This window comes from Sturnus vulgaris, chromosome 12 (assembly GCF_052056855.1).
Source record: "Sturnus vulgaris isolate bStuVul1 chromosome 12, bStuVul1.hap1, whole genome shotgun sequence".
In the NCBI taxonomy this organism is placed as follows: Eukaryota; Metazoa; Chordata; class Aves; order Passeriformes; family Sturnidae; genus Sturnus; species Sturnus vulgaris.
This window is the reverse complement of record NC_142254.1, coordinates 13908763-13927302: the sequence shown is the minus strand read 5'-3', so window position 1 is coordinate 13927302 and position 18540 is coordinate 13908763. Positions and strand designations below refer to the sequence as shown.

The 18540-nt window shown below is 41.5% G+C and overlaps 1 protein-coding gene across 1 annotated transcript in view; it reads right to left on the bottom strand.

The window, feature by feature from the left end:
* Window positions 1-75: 75 nt before the first annotated feature.
* GLG1 (golgi glycoprotein 1) overlaps window positions 76-18540 on the bottom strand; it is an 81739-nt gene continuing 63274 nt past the window's right edge. Inside the window, exons 11-26 of the mRNA XM_014880772.2 lie at window positions 18250-18403; window positions 16451-16588; window positions 15579-15665; window positions 14644-14706; window positions 13848-13961; window positions 13357-13445; window positions 12390-12507; window positions 11310-11402; window positions 10633-10770; window positions 9266-9389; window positions 8778-8920; window positions 8447-8548; window positions 7694-7801; window positions 6980-7100; window positions 5983-6089; window positions 76-5507 (exon numbers count right to left, since the gene is read on the bottom strand). Of these exons, the coding sequence (XP_014736258.1) occupies window positions 5340-5507; window positions 5983-6089; window positions 6980-7100; window positions 7694-7801; window positions 8447-8548; window positions 8778-8920; window positions 9266-9389; window positions 10633-10770; window positions 11310-11402; window positions 12390-12507; window positions 13357-13445; window positions 13848-13961; window positions 14644-14706; window positions 15579-15665; window positions 16451-16588; window positions 18250-18403 (1867 nt within the window). The 3' untranslated portion in view covers window positions 76-5339. The remainder of the gene's footprint in view (window positions 5508-5982; window positions 6090-6979; window positions 7101-7693; window positions 7802-8446; window positions 8549-8777; window positions 8921-9265; window positions 9390-10632; window positions 10771-11309; window positions 11403-12389; window positions 12508-13356; window positions 13446-13847; window positions 13962-14643; window positions 14707-15578; window positions 15666-16450; window positions 16589-18249; window positions 18404-18540) is intronic.

Sequence of the window (18540 nt, the reverse complement as noted above, 5' to 3'; positions counted from 1 at the left end):
AAGTGAAGCCACGCCCCCCCCGCTCCTCCCCCCCCCCCCCCCGCGCGCGTCCCCTCAGAAATAAACCACCACAAGTACAAACCTGCAGACTCTTTTTATTAAATTCTCCCATTTCATCTGTACAGAAAAAAAAAATGCACATTATTATGTTCATAATTTCAGTAACATCTCAAAATTACACAGCATGGACATGTAAAAAAACCAAACCAAAAAAAAAAACCCAAACCAAAAAACAACTGAAACAAGGAGCGGCCAGGATTTATACACAGAAAGGGGAAACAATTTACAAAAAAAAAAAGTCTCGTTAATGTCACATTTAAAAATAATTATAATAAAAAAGAGAGACTACGCTCAAACAGCATCTGCTGTACAACAGGAATCCGCTGGGTCTGCTTTGTACACTGCGGGGTGCTGGGGAGCCCCTTTCCCCCCGCACCCGGCTGTGCCCAGTTACACACGCGTTACTCACAGCTCCCGACCCTCCGCCTCTACAGCCACACCTTTCCCTTTTCTCCTAGTTCAGTATTTCCCAAGGTTAGAGCTAGGCGAGCACTTCTGTCTAACTCCGTCAACACAGGGGCAGCAGGAGTGGCATCTCAGGGTGCAGTGATTCACCCTGGCAGGGATCTTTGTGTTTGGTCAGCTATGGAATTAAATTTGAGTGTTGTGCAAGGAGAAAATCCTGTCTCTGGCTACCGAAGAGCAACGTTGTTCCTCCAGGCAGCCTTCAGGAACTCAACGGAGCAGATGCAGAATTCCACCAGCACGGGACAAAGCGCAGTGCCAAGTTGAATTCTCTCTGGCACGCGTGTGATTGGAGTGCCCTCTAACCACGACTCACCGGTGGAAGCAAAATGGCACGTTTGTCCCCATCAGGGACACTGCGCAAAGATCAGTACCTGGGTGCTGCCTGGAGGATCCGAACCCCAGAATGAGGAACATGCTCTTACACAAACCCTCACTGCAGCTCTTTAAGTCCATAGAGCTGTACTTTAAATAGGGTCAGAAGTGTCACATGAAACATTCTGGTTTCATACCACACTCGTGCACACATACATACCTCAAAACTACCTTTTTTATTTTTCCAAACTAAACTGATTAAGTAAAAAACCCTACAATCTTCTTTCACTAAGTAATAACATGTTTTAACAAAAATCGCCATCCAACTTGAACACAATTCCTCTACAACATTATGGGATTCCAGCGATCCCTCTGGCTTGTCACATTTCTTTCTCTGTACCTACCTGCAGTTAGTTTCTGTACTTGAGACAGTCACAACCATTATTTTCCATACAATGCACTTACTGTGGATTCTTTCACAGCAACACACTGATTATATCACAGTGTCAGATTCTGGAGGAAATGCTAACATTCTGCTACAGAATTATTTAACCTTCACTAGGGTCTTTCCAGCCCTTTGCAGTGACACAGACACATGGATACTGAACCCAATCTGCTGGGCAGTGTGTCAGATGACAGGAATTTTATTCCCATCCAGTCAAATTACTCCAGCAGCCTAATGACAAAAGTGAGGCAGGAGAATCCCAAGCTGAAACTCAAAAGGACTTGATTAGACTCACTAGGTAAACAATAAATAAGCTTATTACTGCGAATGAGAATGAACTGTAAGAGGCTAGCAGGAGTGGAGTGTAGAGGTGCACATCATGCACAGTTCCTGACACGTGCACACACATGCCTAACTTGTTTACCCTGACAGCAAGCAGGAAGCAAATGGAGAGCTGCATGCCTTGCCAGATCCCAAACATCCAGCTCTTCCATCCACCCCCTGAGCACTGGCACCATCAAGGCTAGAATTAGGTCTCCAAAAGAAGGTTTTGTGATGATCAGGAGGAAAAAAAAACAAACTCAAGCAACAACCATTTCCTAAACTGCATTCAGTGGAAGGCAGACTTTCCCAGTGAAAGGTAAGGGTCATGAAGAGGAAAGACTACCACAGGCCCTTCCACACTAACCCACTTCTGGATGACTGCAGCTACTGCTAACACTTCCTGTTAAAACAGAGAAGTCAAAAAGGCTTTCTCAAATTCAAGGCAACAGCAGAGTTTCTTACAACCATTTCTCACGCCTTCCTACGAAGGTGCTGAGACACTGGCACAGGTTGCTCAGAGAGGTTGTGGATTCCCCATCCCTGATGTGTTCAAGACCAGACTGGATGGGACTCTGAGTACCCTGGTTTAGTGCAGAAGGTGTTCCTGCCCAAGGTAGGGGTTGGAATGAGATGAGTTTTAAGGTTCCCTCCAACTCAAAACTGTTCTATAACACTATGATTCTTTCTTTCCCTGCAGTGGAAAATGGTTACCTGCAGGCAAGATGATGTGTTGGCAACAGCACAACCAGGTTATTTTTGGAAGAGAACTTCTGTGGATTTCTGTGCTTGCAAAACCTCTAGATTTTTAGGTATGCATGAAAAGGAGGAGAATGTTTCAAGACTGTGACTGGTAGATTTTAAGTTGAGAAAGAAGCAGATTTGGTCATCACCCGTTGTAGGAGACCCCTTTTTAAAACATGAAAAGATAACATGCTCAATGATAAAATGGCCTGGACCCCTTGCCAGCCTTTGAAAGGTGTGTCTGTGTCTACTGTGACAGAAGGTTTATTTAGTATGCTTCTTTTTCTACTAAAGGCCTCAGGCCACACCTCTAACACCATCACAGCGCACTCACACAAACTGTGAGCCTGACAGGCAGAAACACCACCCAGCCACAGACTAACACCACCACAGAGCACAGACTCCTAATGCCATGATCCAGACACGCTTACCATAACCTTCTCCAAATTAAAAAGGAAAAAAAACCAGAAAGCCTTATATCTGAAAGCAAAGAAAGTCACCTTCAGAGCTGAACAAGGTTTACATTCAGAACTATGGCTACAAACCTACAATTTTCACTGCAACGTCTTTTGGAATTTAGTGGAAGATGCTATTTCTAGACAATAAACCATCTAATTAGGCCTTTCAAGTTAATCAGGTTACAAAATGCCTTCTCAAAAAGTCACAACAGTTTAAAAAAAGCCCTCCAATGGCAATTTAATTATGCCAGATAGACATTTTGGAGAAGCAGGACTCATGCCAGCAAGCAAGGCTGCACCAAGATTCTACTTCCCTGGCTGGCAGCTCTGTGAGTACAGCCATCTTGACAGCAGTCATTTCAACACTCACTCAAGTGATACAATACACTCTTCTAATTGCCGAGCTAATATTTGTGGAGTTAACCTCAAGAGACCCGATTAACTGTTTCTCTTCTGCTCCACTTTATGCTGACAGATGGCCAGGCAAGTACCCTTAGCACCAGGGAGGAGGGGCAAGAGAAGGAATTTAGGCTTAAATTCAGTTCTACCTCACCACTTTAAAGGCAATCCTATCATATACTAACTCGCCACTGAAACTTCATCGCTCAGGCTTTCATTGCTGCTTGCTTGTGTTCATTGTACTTCACTACAAAACCAGAAGTGTTTGTGAGACTCACTAGCATAGCAAGTCTAAATCTGTATTAGTTTGCCACAATCCTCAGAACAGGATGAAGGTATTGAAAAAAGCTTCAGCAAAAAGTCACAGCAAAAGCTCACGGTATTTTGTATATGCCATTCTGTGTATACAGCATCATCAGAATCAGCTGGTCCACACTCTAGAGTGTCTCAAAACCACCTCCACTGTTCTTCTAGAGAACAATGGGGAGAACTGGAAATGCCAGGTCTTACCTAGCAGTGTGCTGAGTGGGAAAATAAAGTTATGGTTCAAGCATCAGCCTAAGTTGGACAGTTTCAGGCACATGGTTTTTACCATAGCACACATAGATGAGCACATCTAAAAGGTGAATAAAACATATCCTCCTGTACACACTGGCTTTCGTGCAAGCTCTTCTAGATTTCATCAACACACTCCATGTTTCAGTCAAATCACCTGTCTTACGAGCTCCACACCTCTTGGTACTTGAGGAACACAGATGATGGTAAGAAGAGAACACAACTACTGGTGCAGATTTTCCAAAACACCTTCTTTGGGCTCTTGGGTGCAAGTATCAGGTTCTGTAAGTATAACTATACATAGCACAAATGCACATGTTGATGGTAACTATGCAAAAGCTAAAAGCCACTTCCCTTGAAGATCCAGATGATTCTGCCTTTCATACCACACTATCATTCTTCCATCCACTTCTGCTTGGTATTCTGGACCAGCACCTGTGAGCTACATATCAGGAAAATGCCAGGTGTTATCACCATCAGTTGTGGAAATGAAAACCACTCTTTAGTGCTACCATGCAAACCATTAAGACCCAGAGTGTGGTTACAAACCACAAGTAACTGTTATACAGAGAGAGAGGATGTTGAGTGTTCCGGTGCTTTCTGCATCACTGACAGACCACTGCACTGCCAGTGTGTCAATACCATCTACACACAATTAATTCAGGAGGGTAAGAGCTTAGCAGCAGCGAGGTAAAATAAAAGGAGTGTTAGAATTTTACTGCGTCATCGCTAATAAAAAGGTTGACCGAGTAACTGCTCAGAGCACTTCCTGCCCACTGACACTGTTCACTACTGACAGGCTCTACACATCTCGTGTCTACATCATGTCTTTAATCTACTGAAATACAAGTTGTACAGCTCACATGAGTATTCAATCCTGGTCAGTATTTTATTCTATCTTGCGAGCAGCAGAGGAAGAAAGGGAGGACATCTTTTCAGCCAAAAAAGTCCACAGTCACATAAGCAGGATATTCACTAGGAGACGACACCAGTAATTGGTGTCCTTAGGTTGTCCAAGACTATGCTCTGAAGATGCTTTACACAGACGAGCAGATGTCCAAAACAAGGCCAACTGTGGTGTAAGATGCAATTTACCCTTTAATTTCCTGCCTCAATTCACCCAGCCACAGAGGATGACTAGATTTCAGTATCAACCACTACCTAAATCATATAGTTGGTATGCAGAATATGTCTGTCTTTAAAAATTTACTTAAAAACTTCTTGAGCTGCAGGTCATATCAGTCTGATTTGGAGAGTGAAGGCAGTTCCAACAGTACAACAGAGACTTGTCTACAGGCAGGTAAACGAGAGTCTGCTAACAAAGGGGTAACAAAAGCTGCTGGCTGGGCTGCCAATGTTGCACACAAACTTTCATAGGATGAAGATGTCATGGATGAGATCCAGGATGGGAAAACTGAGCCAACACCTGCTGCTTTTCTAATTTTTTTTCTAATTTTTTCTTTTTTCTTTTTTTTTTTTAATTCTCCTCTCACAAGAGGGGGTGGGTAGACTATACAGAGGAGGGCTGTACAAAACTGGGCACTGGGCAGGCATTTCTTCAGCAGGCAATCCAGGCTCTACCTGTCCTTGAGCTCTCTTGTCACCCGCTTGGTGATGCGTCCACACATCAGGCCGATGAGGAAGAGTACACAGATGCCAACCGTGATCACAGACAGGATGTAATTTTTGGATGGAGAAGTCATAACTTGCATGGCAAGATCAGAAAAGCCTTCTGCTGGGGCAACCTGGAGGTGAAAAGGGAATAAATGAGCTGAGCTGTGCTTTCCATGCAGCTCTCAGCTGTGACATTTACCAGCTTTAGTAACAGGTACTGCTATTGCCTCCTGTCGTTGTTAGATTTGGCCTGAACCAGAAAAAAGCAGGCCTGCAACGATTCACCTGAAGGAACTGCTGTTCAGGAGGCATCTTTATAACAGGAAGTTTTCCTGCCCCCATTTCATTGCCCCACACCCTCTCTGCAGGAGACTAAGCCCTGTGTGCACAAAAGATAGTTTAATTCTGCATTAGGGACACATCCAAGACACAGAGACAGTAAGATGTAAGTTCCAAAAGACAACCTGATTTCAGTTTTTCTGGACCAAACTCAAAATACTAAACTTCACTCAGAAACAAGAATTTAATTACAGTTGAAGTTTTTCATAAAAACCTTGCAACAGAGAGATCTAAGGCATAAAAATTGGAAATCGTTTACATATTCACCTTTGCAGCATAGCTCCACATTTCAATACGATCATTAAGGCGTTTCTTGCATTCAGGCTGCAACCTCACACGCTTATCTTCCAGAGCTTCCATTAAGCATGACATTTCTGTAATGTGCAGAAGATGGTGTTACAAACTAGAAACAGTTGCTTCGATAACATGGTGCATGCAGAGAGGGGCTCTTCCATTCTCATGAAGGCTGATGGTTACAAGGCTTTCTAAACAGACATGGCAGACTATGCCTGAGGGTAGTAATTTCACCAAGATTCATGATCAGTATTGCATTTGGAGATGCAAGGAATTTTGACTTCCAAAAAGAAACTACACTACGTATCCAATATATAATTCATGTGGTTTACATGAGATTTTATGAAGTCTTATAAATCTTCACCTTCAATTAGCTGTAGCCTTTCAAGAGAGCTAAGATCAAATTCAGTTCAGAAAAAACAGTCTTATTTCCTTAGGCTTGTTAGGAGTTTCTTTTGAACAACAATGTATTTTGAAAGATTTAACTTCCTGACTTTTCACACAGTCCTGTGAAAAGGAAATGGGATCACAGTGTTCTGGTGCCAATAGAGGAGCTTGGCCAACTAACTCATAAGCTCGTTTAAATTCTCATATAAGACACAGACATAAAATTTTGTATTTTTTATTCATGCCACCATACTTGACCAATCCCTAATTAGATACTTTCTGCTTTGCAGTGAAGTTATTTAGCTTGTAGCAAGCAGGCCACAGACTTAGTTAAATCAACTCCAGACTTTTAATGCACAACTGTCAATTCAAGCACTTGCAGGCAAAGCCCTCTCTAAGCTACAGACTCAGACACAAGGAACAACTTCTTGACACTCATTCATCTACCACTTCTGTTTCTGTTCCATCCTGTTACCAACAAATGAGTGGTGGAAATATCTTGTACATAAGATTATGCTGGTAAGTAATGTAGGTTAGGTATCTCAGGACTGAGAGGTTACACAAGTACAACACGAGCACTTACGGCGTCCTCTCCCTGGCGGAATGGCAGCACAGTGGTGTTTGATGTCCAGGGCACACGCCGTGTGGAGTACTGGGTCAACAAATATATCTGCTTTGCTTTCCTTAAGCATGTTGAGCACTTCCTGCAGAAGAGGAAATTACATCTTAGAAAAAGGAGACTGAACAAAACTCATGCTGATCAATGTCTCTGAAAGGTGTATCATCTTTTCAAATCCAGGATTGTGAGAAAATCCACCACTGTACTTGGATAAGGACATTGCTGGCTTAGACTTAATTAAGCGTCCTGGTTTGTAAAGTTCCTTAAAATACTCATATTAATCTAAAAGGCAATGTCAGTATGTCAGGACTACTTCAGTTAGAACTGAAATCTGGTGCCATAGCCATGGAACAATTCATACGGCCCTCCAGCACACAGCCTTGGCCTAGGAAAGCCTGCAATGGAGACAGCATCAAGAAACAGAAACAAGAACGTTTGGCAACCATAATCAAGAAAGGATTCAAGCTTGGAATTGCAAAGGAGGAACTTTCAACACCATTTTCACTGGCAAATTGAAATGGAATTGATTCACTGCAGGCCAGAACTGAGATGTATAGGGAAATTTCAGCACTCTGGCCTCATACTAGCTAGAACATTACCTAGGCTGTGATCTGGAAAAAACACAGACTTCTGCAGGGATGGGAGCTTTTTAGAGCACATCCAATTTATTTTCTTTACCTTCTTGCACATCTCAGTTTTTATCTTCAGAAGATTGACTTTCAGACATTCTTCCACCTGCCCAGTCTGCTCCTGAGCTGCTGCTTCTTCTGCACATAAGCTGGAAATCTATTTTGAAGGAGGTGTTTTAACATAAGTAGTTCACAACAATCATTCTGCCTTTTAGCACATTTATATCTCGATATGTTAGTTCATCACAGGGTGCAGCTAAAGAATACATGATGAGATTCCTTCCCCCCAAAATCCCCAAAGCCAAATGCATCCTGGCTCATGCAATATGCATAACCCTTCGAAACCCAGCAGCAAGAAGTCAATATCGCTGTACTGAGGAGGAGGGCAGGGAATAAAACAGCATGGAAAGAATGTGAAAGTATGAAATAAGCAACACCTGAAGCATGACCAACTCTTGTTACCAAAAAGTGAAAACTCAAAAAGCCTGACTGTATTCTGGTTAAGGCTGACAAGACCAGAGAACTGACTTTTTTTTTTGACAACAGGAAAGAAGTATTTTTCCATAGTCACAGGTACTGATGAGATCCCAGATGAAAAAATTAACTTTGTATTAGCACTGCACAGGAAATTGCAATTCCTGTCATTGGACAAAAGTCACAAGTAGAGAATCTGACTAGCTAGAAGCAGCTCAAAGGGATTTTTTTGTCTTGCTTATTAGGAAAGGAGGTTTTGAGAAACAAAAATCTGTTACATGAACGGAGCTTTCATCCAGAAAATATAACAATGGAGTTACTGTCCTACCTCATCAGAACAGTGCATCTGAAGCTGGGGATCCAGCCGATAATCAAGGGCTGATTCCTGGATTATCACTCGAATTTGGTCCTCGCAGTCTGGAGAGAGACGCTATTTGGAGGAGAAAGTCATTACTTCACTCAATGACCTTTGGAAATCAACCACCCTGTACATTAACCTGTATTCTATAATATTTCTATAGGAACATAAAAACCTCCTTTATGTATAGGCTGTTACATACATTGAACACACCACAAGCCCAAGTTTGATTTGATGTTCAATGACTGTTGAGCAACACGATCTGGACCATTTCCCATTTGAACGCACCAGTTCTACTCACCTGGTCTGCATATTTCAACTTCAGGCATGAGATGACTTGTCCTTCCAACTCTGTATCATCCTTGGCCCTATTCAGGATATTTTGGCAGAATTTTGGTATGTCTGCTTTGCATGCCTTCCTGAGCACGGGGTTTAAGCGGTAATCTAACCAGGAGAGATGACAGAACTTCATGAGAGCACGCATCTCTTCAGATTAGAGAGCATAACACTCCAAAAGAGATGGGATAGAAATTTCCTGGATGATACTGTACCATCAAGGAACATAATTTTGAGGGAAATCAGTATTTTTCCATAACAGAATTTCAAATTGTGAGTTAAGAGGTTCAGAACTAAGGAGGATTCAACAACATATGCTGACCCTCAAGAACTTGACTAAGGTCAGTGTGCACACAAAAAACTACAAAGGAGAATAAACCAAAACTGATACTCTTCCAGCCATGCAGAATATTTCAGGCAAGCAAGTTCTGTTTTTATTGCAGAAGAAGATACCTGTGTTCTGTGTAATCTGGCGCTTGGTAATCATCTGCTTGCATTTAGGATCCATCACTTCACTGTTCTTGTTTTGTTTCAAACACTGCAACATGTTTTTTGAATCCGCCTCTGGACAAAACCGCTACAAAAAAATCCCCCAAACCCAACAAGCTGCATCACTAAAAGCACGTGAAAAAACAAAACCCAAGCCCAAAAATCAGCTTCCAATTCATGAAAGGGAATAAGCATTTGCCCAATAGAGAGGTACACTGCCCAGCCCAAACATCTCAGTGCTACTCTGAATTAACTATGGGCATTAATATCTCTGCTTAAGGACTGAGCACTGAGCTGTACAGTACTGACTGGCCTTATCAAAAGCAAATTGCCTTTATTTTCTATTCTTCAGAAACAGCACACTTGGAAAGAAATACCCACCAAATTAGGTCTCATAGTCAACTACTTTTGTTCCCATTTATTTTAGAAACTAAAACCAACACATAGTGTTGTTCTGTGTAAATGCTGCTTTGGACAAAGTACCACTCAGTGCAAATGAAGACCACATACAAGGAGAAAACAGAGAGGAGCTCATTGACAGTAATTAGTCCATTCCCACCTTGAATCAGACAGTCAAAAGTGAACCAGCTTACCCAAAATTCAGACCAAGCTACTAACTTCTTTTGTTAGGAACTAACTCTGTGGGTGTAAGATAAGGCTTTTGTATCTTCAAATCCTCACTATTCTCATGAGATCACAGGTCTCTCTTCAAAAGCATGTGTCTAAACTGGAGAGCAAATAACTCTCAGGATGTTCTTCATCAGCCAAAATACGGAGTCAGGGCACTGCACACAGACCACACATACTAGTGTTCTAGAGCCTGGAATTCTGGCTACTGTGAAAGAGTGTCTTATAGGAACATTCACTGCTTTTTCTACATGGTACCACTTTCAGCTTTCATTTCTAATTTTAAGTTATGCATGATTTTCCCTGCTTTATCAGTTTGATAAAAATCTGTCTGCAGCAGTGAACTGAAGATTTTACTCTTCTCTGTAATCATAACTTCTTCACCCTTGCTAAAAGCCAATCCAAATCCAAACTGACTGGATGAGAACAGTTTAGGAGCCTTGGCACAGATTCCCTCCTCAATTCTGCTGGAGGTTGGGAAGACAAATTTATTAGTGCATTGGCTTTGATCAGGAAGTTGAAAGAGAAGAGCCCTGAAGAAACCTCAGCCTGATTCAGAGTTAAGAAACAGATTACTTTGCAAAAAAGTAATCATACTTCTGAAAAAGCACAGCAATGTTGTAACAAGCCTTTATGGGAAGCTCAGAGCTGACAGAGCTCTTATATCCCAACCTCACCCTCTTAAATGAGCACACTACCATTACCTTGATCATCTGCTTGCAGACTCTCATGAGTGTGTAGTCCAGTTCTGGGTCCATCATCTCTGTCTCCTGCAGTTTAAACACCTTCTGGTGGCATCGTGTACTCAATTGCTTCTTGATTTCTTTCAGGCATTCAATAATCTACAACAGAATATTGCAGGCATAATGGACACACTGTTAATATGATTCTGTCATACACAGCCATGTGTTCCCCTAATGACCACCTTCATCTCATATGGGCAGTTAACTTCCCAATGCCTAGATTTGATCAAAGTCATTACCAATGCTTATTTCCAGGACTTGCTTTAAGCTCATCTTTTCTCACAAAGATTTAATGAGATGAAGAGGGTCTCTTGGACTCATTCCAGAACCACAAATCTCATCCTGCAGACATTATGCCTAAGAAATCTTTAGCATCATTTGCAGTAATCAGCTGCTAATAGCTTTAAGCCAGCATAAACTGAAGAATGAAGGGCTCACAGCATTGCATTCACCCAGTATTAATGCTTGTGTGCCAGTAGAAAAGAAAGAAATTAACATTCTGAAGTACTACCAAAATATTTGAGTGATATAAAACTGAAAATCTCAAGCTGCATTTACAACGGGCAAAAGTGTTCTTCAAAAAGTTTTCTGAAATGAAAGTACAAATTAAATTGTAAATTATTAATAAATTCCATTACCTGAGCATTGCCATAGGGCACGTTCTGGCAGTAATTCTTGATGTCACTTTTACAAGCCTCATACAGTTCTGGTTCAAGTCTGATATCCTCAGTCTGCAGATAAAATTACAACATGAACCTTAAAGTAGGACTTGAGACTATTTCACCTTTTGAATCTCTTAACTGAAGACCTCTATGCACAAAAAGTAAGCAACTCTCACAACAGACCCTTGAATATAAGGGTCTTAAGTGTGAGAAGTGGTGTTAGTAAGAAATCTACTTTGGAATTCCCAGCAGTGATCTGTCAACGTTTTAGACTGAAGAAAGAGTTTGAATCAAATTATAGAGTTAGCAAATTGTTTCCACTGCTTCTCCTAAAAGGGCATCATCACAACTGTCCAAGACAATTAAAATCTTTCAACATGAAAGCTAAAGGGCATATTAACAGCCACCCATCTAGTAGGTGATCTGGAGGATGTGAATGAAGTTTCCTGGTTTTGGTGAGGCCCAACATCTGAATTCTTCCATACAAAGGCAAGAGTGCAGCTCTTCTGATATGGACCTACTTAAGGTGAAGCTTTGACACTTAAACAGTATCTACAGGACAAAGACTTTAAGAATTTATTACTGCAAGCACTGCAGCAGGAAGTTGAGAGGCAGCTTTGCCTACCAGAACAAACACTACTCCTATTTATCCACTGAGCAACTTGGAGCAGCTGGAGTCGAGTTGCTTCATCTGTGCTTGTTTCCTCAGTCTGTAAAATGAAGCTTTTGTTCTCTCCTAGAGGATGTTAAGGGCATCAGAATGTGTAGCACGTTGCCGTCTAACACTAAACATAATCACTTCTAGCTGAAATTCCAATGACCATTTTGCTTGCCTTAGCCTTTGTAAGACTATATTTAAGGCATTAAATCAGACAATCAGTACTTTCACCATGAAGGGTAATTGAACCTTGTGCTGTAAGAAAAGTGGAAAAAATAAGTAAGACACATCTTACAAACAAGCTGCATTTTTTTCCCCAAAGGTGGGCAAACCAGGAAGCTTTAATTGAAGGATCTCACTAAAAGAGTGGGGAGAACAAGAGTTTCAGGCATGTTTACCATCTCCAGCTCCTCAACACGCAGCTGTTTGCGGCACTTTAGAGAGACCCTGTGCTCCTTGGCATCCTGCAAAGTATCATTGCGCACAGTTGTGCTCAGACAGATCACTACATCCACCCTGCAGAAAAGAAAACAGCTTTTTATTCATACACCCTTCACTAAGACAAGCCAAGGCTGATATTGGATTACCACACCAGAGAAACTGACTCCAATAATACAAACACAGAATAAAGTTATTGTGCATATGTGCTTACTTCGGGGTACAGTTCTATGTAGAGTAACTGGATCACGATTAAAACCTAAATTGGAGTCTAGATCAGCAGGCAGGAAGACATTCAAAATCCCACCAACCCCTCTGCCCAACAAGACTTCTGCTCTTAAATCAGCACTTCAGAAAAGCTTTGCTTCACCTCAGAAGTAGAGGACAGTGAATACCTACATAGTGTTGCAAGCAATCCTTTTACACTATGGGAAGGGCATTTACCTCATAAAATGCAAATAGTCTTGCTCTCCACAAACAGGACTGACCTTGTGTGTAATTTAGCCTTACACTATTGCAGTAGGACATTTAAAAAAATCCCCTACACTGCAGTGAATAAACCAGATAAAACAAGTGGATATTTTCCCTTCCCAGATCAGCAAGTAGAACAACAGTAGTCTGCCTCTTAGAAGACAATGACTCTAGTGAGGATAGAACACATTCTGGGACATGCAATCCACTAACTGTAATAATTAGCTAATTTCACAGTAAATAAAACCAAGAGGACAGGCTTCTATCCAGGAGCAAAGCAGAAGTAATTTTTAGAGGCAGGCCTCTACCTTAAGCAGAACACAGTCACTAAGGGAATACATACAAACCAATCAGCCTTTAAAGGAAGTCCAGCATTTTCTGTCCTATCATGAAATACCCTGTCACTTAGTTACGTATTTATACAATCAGATTGCTGTTTGGTCAGGCACTACATACTTTTTTTTGATGTTGGGGCACAGTTTCAGCACATCCTCCTTGCAAGCCATTTTAAACTTGTAAGAGAACCTAAAATCTTTCATTTGAACCTGCAAAAGAGAAACGGGGAGAAAAACAACTTTGCTCATCTGGAGTTTAAAAAAAAAAAGCAAAGTGCTGGCCAGAAGAAAATTTGTTCAATCACACAATTAGCACATAATTTTATTCAAACTTATTAATGTGGAAGCAAGGGGAATGCTGCACTGATGAAGAAGTTGGGAGCCTGTCTACCAAATGACAGGGAGGGAGGAAAGGTTGAAAAGAAATCATCTCCAGAAGTGACCATTTATGACCAGGCATGCAAATACAACTGTCTGAATTCACAAGAGCTCTTTAAATACAGCAGAAAATAAATTTCAAAGAAGCAGCATTTTCATAATTAGCTAATTCCTAGCAACACCCTGAAAGAACAAAACAGGCTTCCACTGATAGCAGAGAAAAGTGTTGCTCACCAGCTGGAAATGAGTAACACCGATTGCACATTTTTCATTCATTTCCTTCTGGTGTTTGTTCTGTATTAGACACTCCATCAGGTCCCCAGAATCAATCTGGTTATCTGCAACCTCCTGAAGAAGAGATGAAAGACATAAAAATTAACTACTTTTACAAGTAATGGGTTTTATGCTCTTTTAGCCCACTGTGACCAGGAAATATGGAACTTACAGTCCCACTTCTCCATGGTGAGCTCACTATTAACTGACCACCCTCCAGTTGCACCACACAACTCCAGTATACAACTATTTTTATATAGTTCAGGAAAGAACCATCTCAGAAACACACAGACTCAGAACACTTCAGAGTCAGGAGAATACACTGCAGAGACTCAGTGCTTACATGACATATTTTAATTAGGTGCCTTCACTGCTCTTTAACTACTCAGCCCTACACCAGTGAAGCTATTTCAGCAGTGCTGAGCAGTTGCACAGAATAGAGTGGTTAGACACACTGCCTGCATATTAAAGGAGAAGGAAAAAAGTCTAGTATTTAACTCACTGTAAAGAGTGATTTTTGCAATTACAGAGCGATTTTCATCTTCCAGCTAGCTTTTATGCTAGGGCTCTGACAACAGCAGAAACACTCGGTGGAACTAAAAATTTTTATTTCAGGGTAATTTTTTAATTAAAGACTTTTGGAAATTATTACCTCTGATCTTACTTTTGAAGTGTAGCAAGAACTAATACTAAAACTCTCTAACCTTTCCCACTGAGTTTTTCCTCAAAGATATTCACACTATTACAGAGTACTCACATGACAGAATGTCTGGATAATGGGCTCACACGCTCTCATCAGCAAGGCTTCAATCTGAATGTCCTGCAGAAAATACACAGTTTTTCATTTTAACAGTGAATGCACAAGAGAAAAATACCCTGGAAAAAACCTGTGATAACAACTCAAACTCAACCCAGTTTACAAGGTCTTGAAAAATGCAACCCAGACAGCTTTGCCCTTTAGCTCGGGAAATCCCAGGATTCACTCTTGCCAACCTGGCAAATGCAAGACAAGCCTTCCAGCTTAAGGGAAGAGCCTGGTCTCTACAGAAACTCCCATCTTGGGTAATTCAGTCAATCTCCTCCAAACTGGGTGAGAGAGCATTAGAAATCACCTTGCACCTAGGCAGGAGCTGATGATTTGGCATAGTTCTGAGAAAACCAAAAGTTTCTAATCACTGGAAGCAAACTTTGTAAATTTTACAGTGTCAATTTTAAGAGATATGGGAAACAGTCTGGGTCTCTACAGTCAAATATGCAGTTTCATAAAAGAAGTAAATCTCTACTGATGTACCTGGTGGTTATGGCTGACAAAATTTTTGTGGCAGGGAGAGAGGCTGCAATACAGTACTCAAAACTACTTGCAAACAAGACCAAAATCTCAAGTCCCATCACGTATCTTGACTTGTGTTAAAGTTAACTGGGTTCCTGTGCAAATCTTAGTTTAAATACTGAAAGTGATCTTTAAAGCAGGAGAAATACCATCAAGAGGCTAAAATCCTGAAATATTGTTCATTTCTTTCTCAAGAACCTCCATGAAAACTTCATGGGGTAAAAAAGGGATGCATTTTGATCCCAGAGCCTAGCTGCATTTCTACAGCTCCTCTAACCTCAGTTTTTTAATCATTATTAAAATGACCTGCTTAACTAGACTTGCTCATCTATTCCCTTTACCCCAGGCTGAAAACCACTCACCTCAGACTCCAGCTCAGTGAGGTTTCCCACTATGTCTCTGCAATCAGCCACTAAGTCATCAAGATGGTCCTGAAGGCATTCCAGCTCCTACAGAAACAGACATTTTAGTGTGTGATCCAAGAACCCAAGCTGAAATTTTGGGCTTAGAGCATTGTTACACATGTGAAACTACCTTCCTTTCTGTGAAGTCCTAAATCTCAGTTAATCCCACTCTTCTACTAGCACTCCCAGAACACACATATATAGTAATGATTGAAAATGTTGGTCTACGATGTTACCACTTGCTCTCAAAAGCTGCATGATGTGCTTTTGGAATATCCCATTTAATTTGCCCTTTCCATAACCTTAAAGAGAGGTTAGTTACCCAGCCTATGATGGGCACTTCAAAAAGACAGTAGTGTCTACAGCATCTGCTGCAGAATAGTCCCTTCCCTACAGCCCTCCTAAGGCACAGCAATTTAACATGAAAGTATTTGTTGAAACTTTGTTAAGTAGCTGCAGATGTTAGTTCAGTTCTGTATAAACACAGGAAGCACGTCAGTATTTGCCAACTGGAAATGGGATAAAGTTTATGTGGGAAATATCAAGCTTGTAATAGAACGTTACAAATAAGAGGTTGAGAGAGGTAGGATTGTTTCTTTGAAGCTTTTAGCAAACTATCCCCTTCTCCCTTCTCATTCCACTAACGTTTGAATACACAAAGCTGCTTTTCACCACCTGTCTCAGTCTGGTGCAGACTGTGATTCAAACTGCACTAATTTTTAACACATTCTCCACTATTAAGAGGCAGCAAGATGTCACTTTATCCCCTTTTTATCCTTCCCAGCCCTCCAGCTTTGCAAACAATGTAGCAGTGATGTTGTGTACAGTACCTGGCCTGTCTCTGTTTTTTCACTGCACCACTTCCCCAAGTCAATCATGCACTTGTCCTGGAGGACTGGGTCCAGCTTCACATCCATGGCTCGCTGATGGAGAATTCTCTGGACCTCTGCTCTACACTCTCGTGATAGCTGCAAAGAGAACAGGGAGTGTTTGGCATATGGGGTCCCTAAATCCACACAGGGCAAACAGGATGCTTGGTCAGGTAAGGTTCTGACCACAAATGCTATCAATCCCAAAAGGCACAGAAGTCCTGCACTGCTCAGCACAGGTCTGCCAGGGCCCTCACAAGAAATGTGGGTTGCAAAAGAGCTTGGAGCTCTGTCATTTAGTTTAGACAGAGGCTCCTCTCATTACACTAAGTTTAATTTTATATTCCTAAATCTCTACTTTACTTTATGAAAAAGATGTCAGATCAAGTCCCCTATACCTTCACTCAAGGCTACAGACCAATTCTGGAGATGAAAGTCAAAGTAATACCATGCCCTTAATACCAAATAGGAAGCCCAGAATAAGGCAACATAGTCCATCTGTAATTTCTTCTCAGGAACCTCCACTGCAGCACATCAGAGTCAGCACTTGCAAGACAGGAAGAAACAAACTGTAGGAAACCAAGGGATACTGGTGTGGTGCTTATCCGGCCTAAAATGGACCAGTTGAAGCTTAAATCTTCATACATTTAAAAATCCAAACCACTGGAAGTTACCTAGCATTCTGTCAACAGCACTGGAAACAAATACAGGTCTAACCTCCCATGAGTTTGCTTCCAAGACTAAGTTTCAAAATGGCAGCTGCTTCCTTAGCCTATTTTCCAAAAGAAAAACACACTTAAAAACCTTTTCTCTCTCTGATAGATTATTTGCAGGGTGGCTATCGATTTCTTTGGCCAGCACTAATAGAAAATGGAATGAGAAGTCTCAACTCAGCACACTAAGAAACTGCATTAAAAAAAAAAAATTCCTAAAAGAGATACTTTCCATCAGGACTTGACCTCTGCCACAAAAGACCTTTTAAATCAAGCTGAGGAAATGAATTTTTAAACTAGGCCATTGTGTAAACCCATCAACTCCTAGGGACTGTGTACACTACAGTGCCAAAAGAAATGGAACTGAGTACCCAGGTGCTTTCATCTGAGAGCCCTGCTGAAGGCACGAGAGGGCAGCAAACTTGAAGAGAGCAACTCTCAACCACAAATGTGACTATGGTGGATCTCCAGACTGCAGGGCAGCAAGTCAGATCCCCATATCCTCTTTAAGGACAGCATAAGCACATTTACCAGTACAGCATGTTCCAAAGAACTGGAAGAATGCATTGTATCAATAGGAAGAATTAAATTGAATATAATCTGAAGCTGGGAACAAATCAAAACTTAATTAAAAACAGCTGAGGAAAGCTTATCTTGAAACTCCTTTTTGCATAAAACCAATTTTGCATCTATACTGGCTATCTGCAAGGGATCACATTCCTCTTTGGAAAGACATGAGGGAGGACTTGTACTGGGTTTGAACAGAAACGTAAGTCGGTGTCAGTATCCAACTCTCTCCACAGGCCTGTGACATGGATCAGTCATCCTGCTGGGCCTGCTTTACCTTACCAGAACAACCACCTAGACCTTCAGGGCAGCCTTGAGGAGCAGATGGGCACCTGAAGCAGTGCAACTATCACCTAGAGTAAATTATTTAAAGTAGCTTTTCTGAGTTATGGCTGTTTTAGTATTGTGTGTCTGATATCAAAACGTGTGCAACTCTTCCATCACAGATCAACGAGCAGCAAGTTGCCCATTAGCACTTACCCTCCTTCCTTGCTCCTCTGTTCGATATGCATGCCTGTACAAGCAGGAGAAAACAGCCCCTGGAGGCATCAGCTCACTGGTCTCATTCCAGCCATGGGTATGGCAGAGGCGGGAGGCATCTCCCTGACACTTGCGGTAAAGGACTGTGTCCAATCTGCAAACAGAAGAGTTATCACTGGCACTTCATTCAAACATGGAATGTTTTTCATATCCCAAAATGCTTCGGAGGCAGAAAATCCACTTCAAGTTTCAGGCACCACCAGGACACCACTCAGCAGCAGCATCTGACCA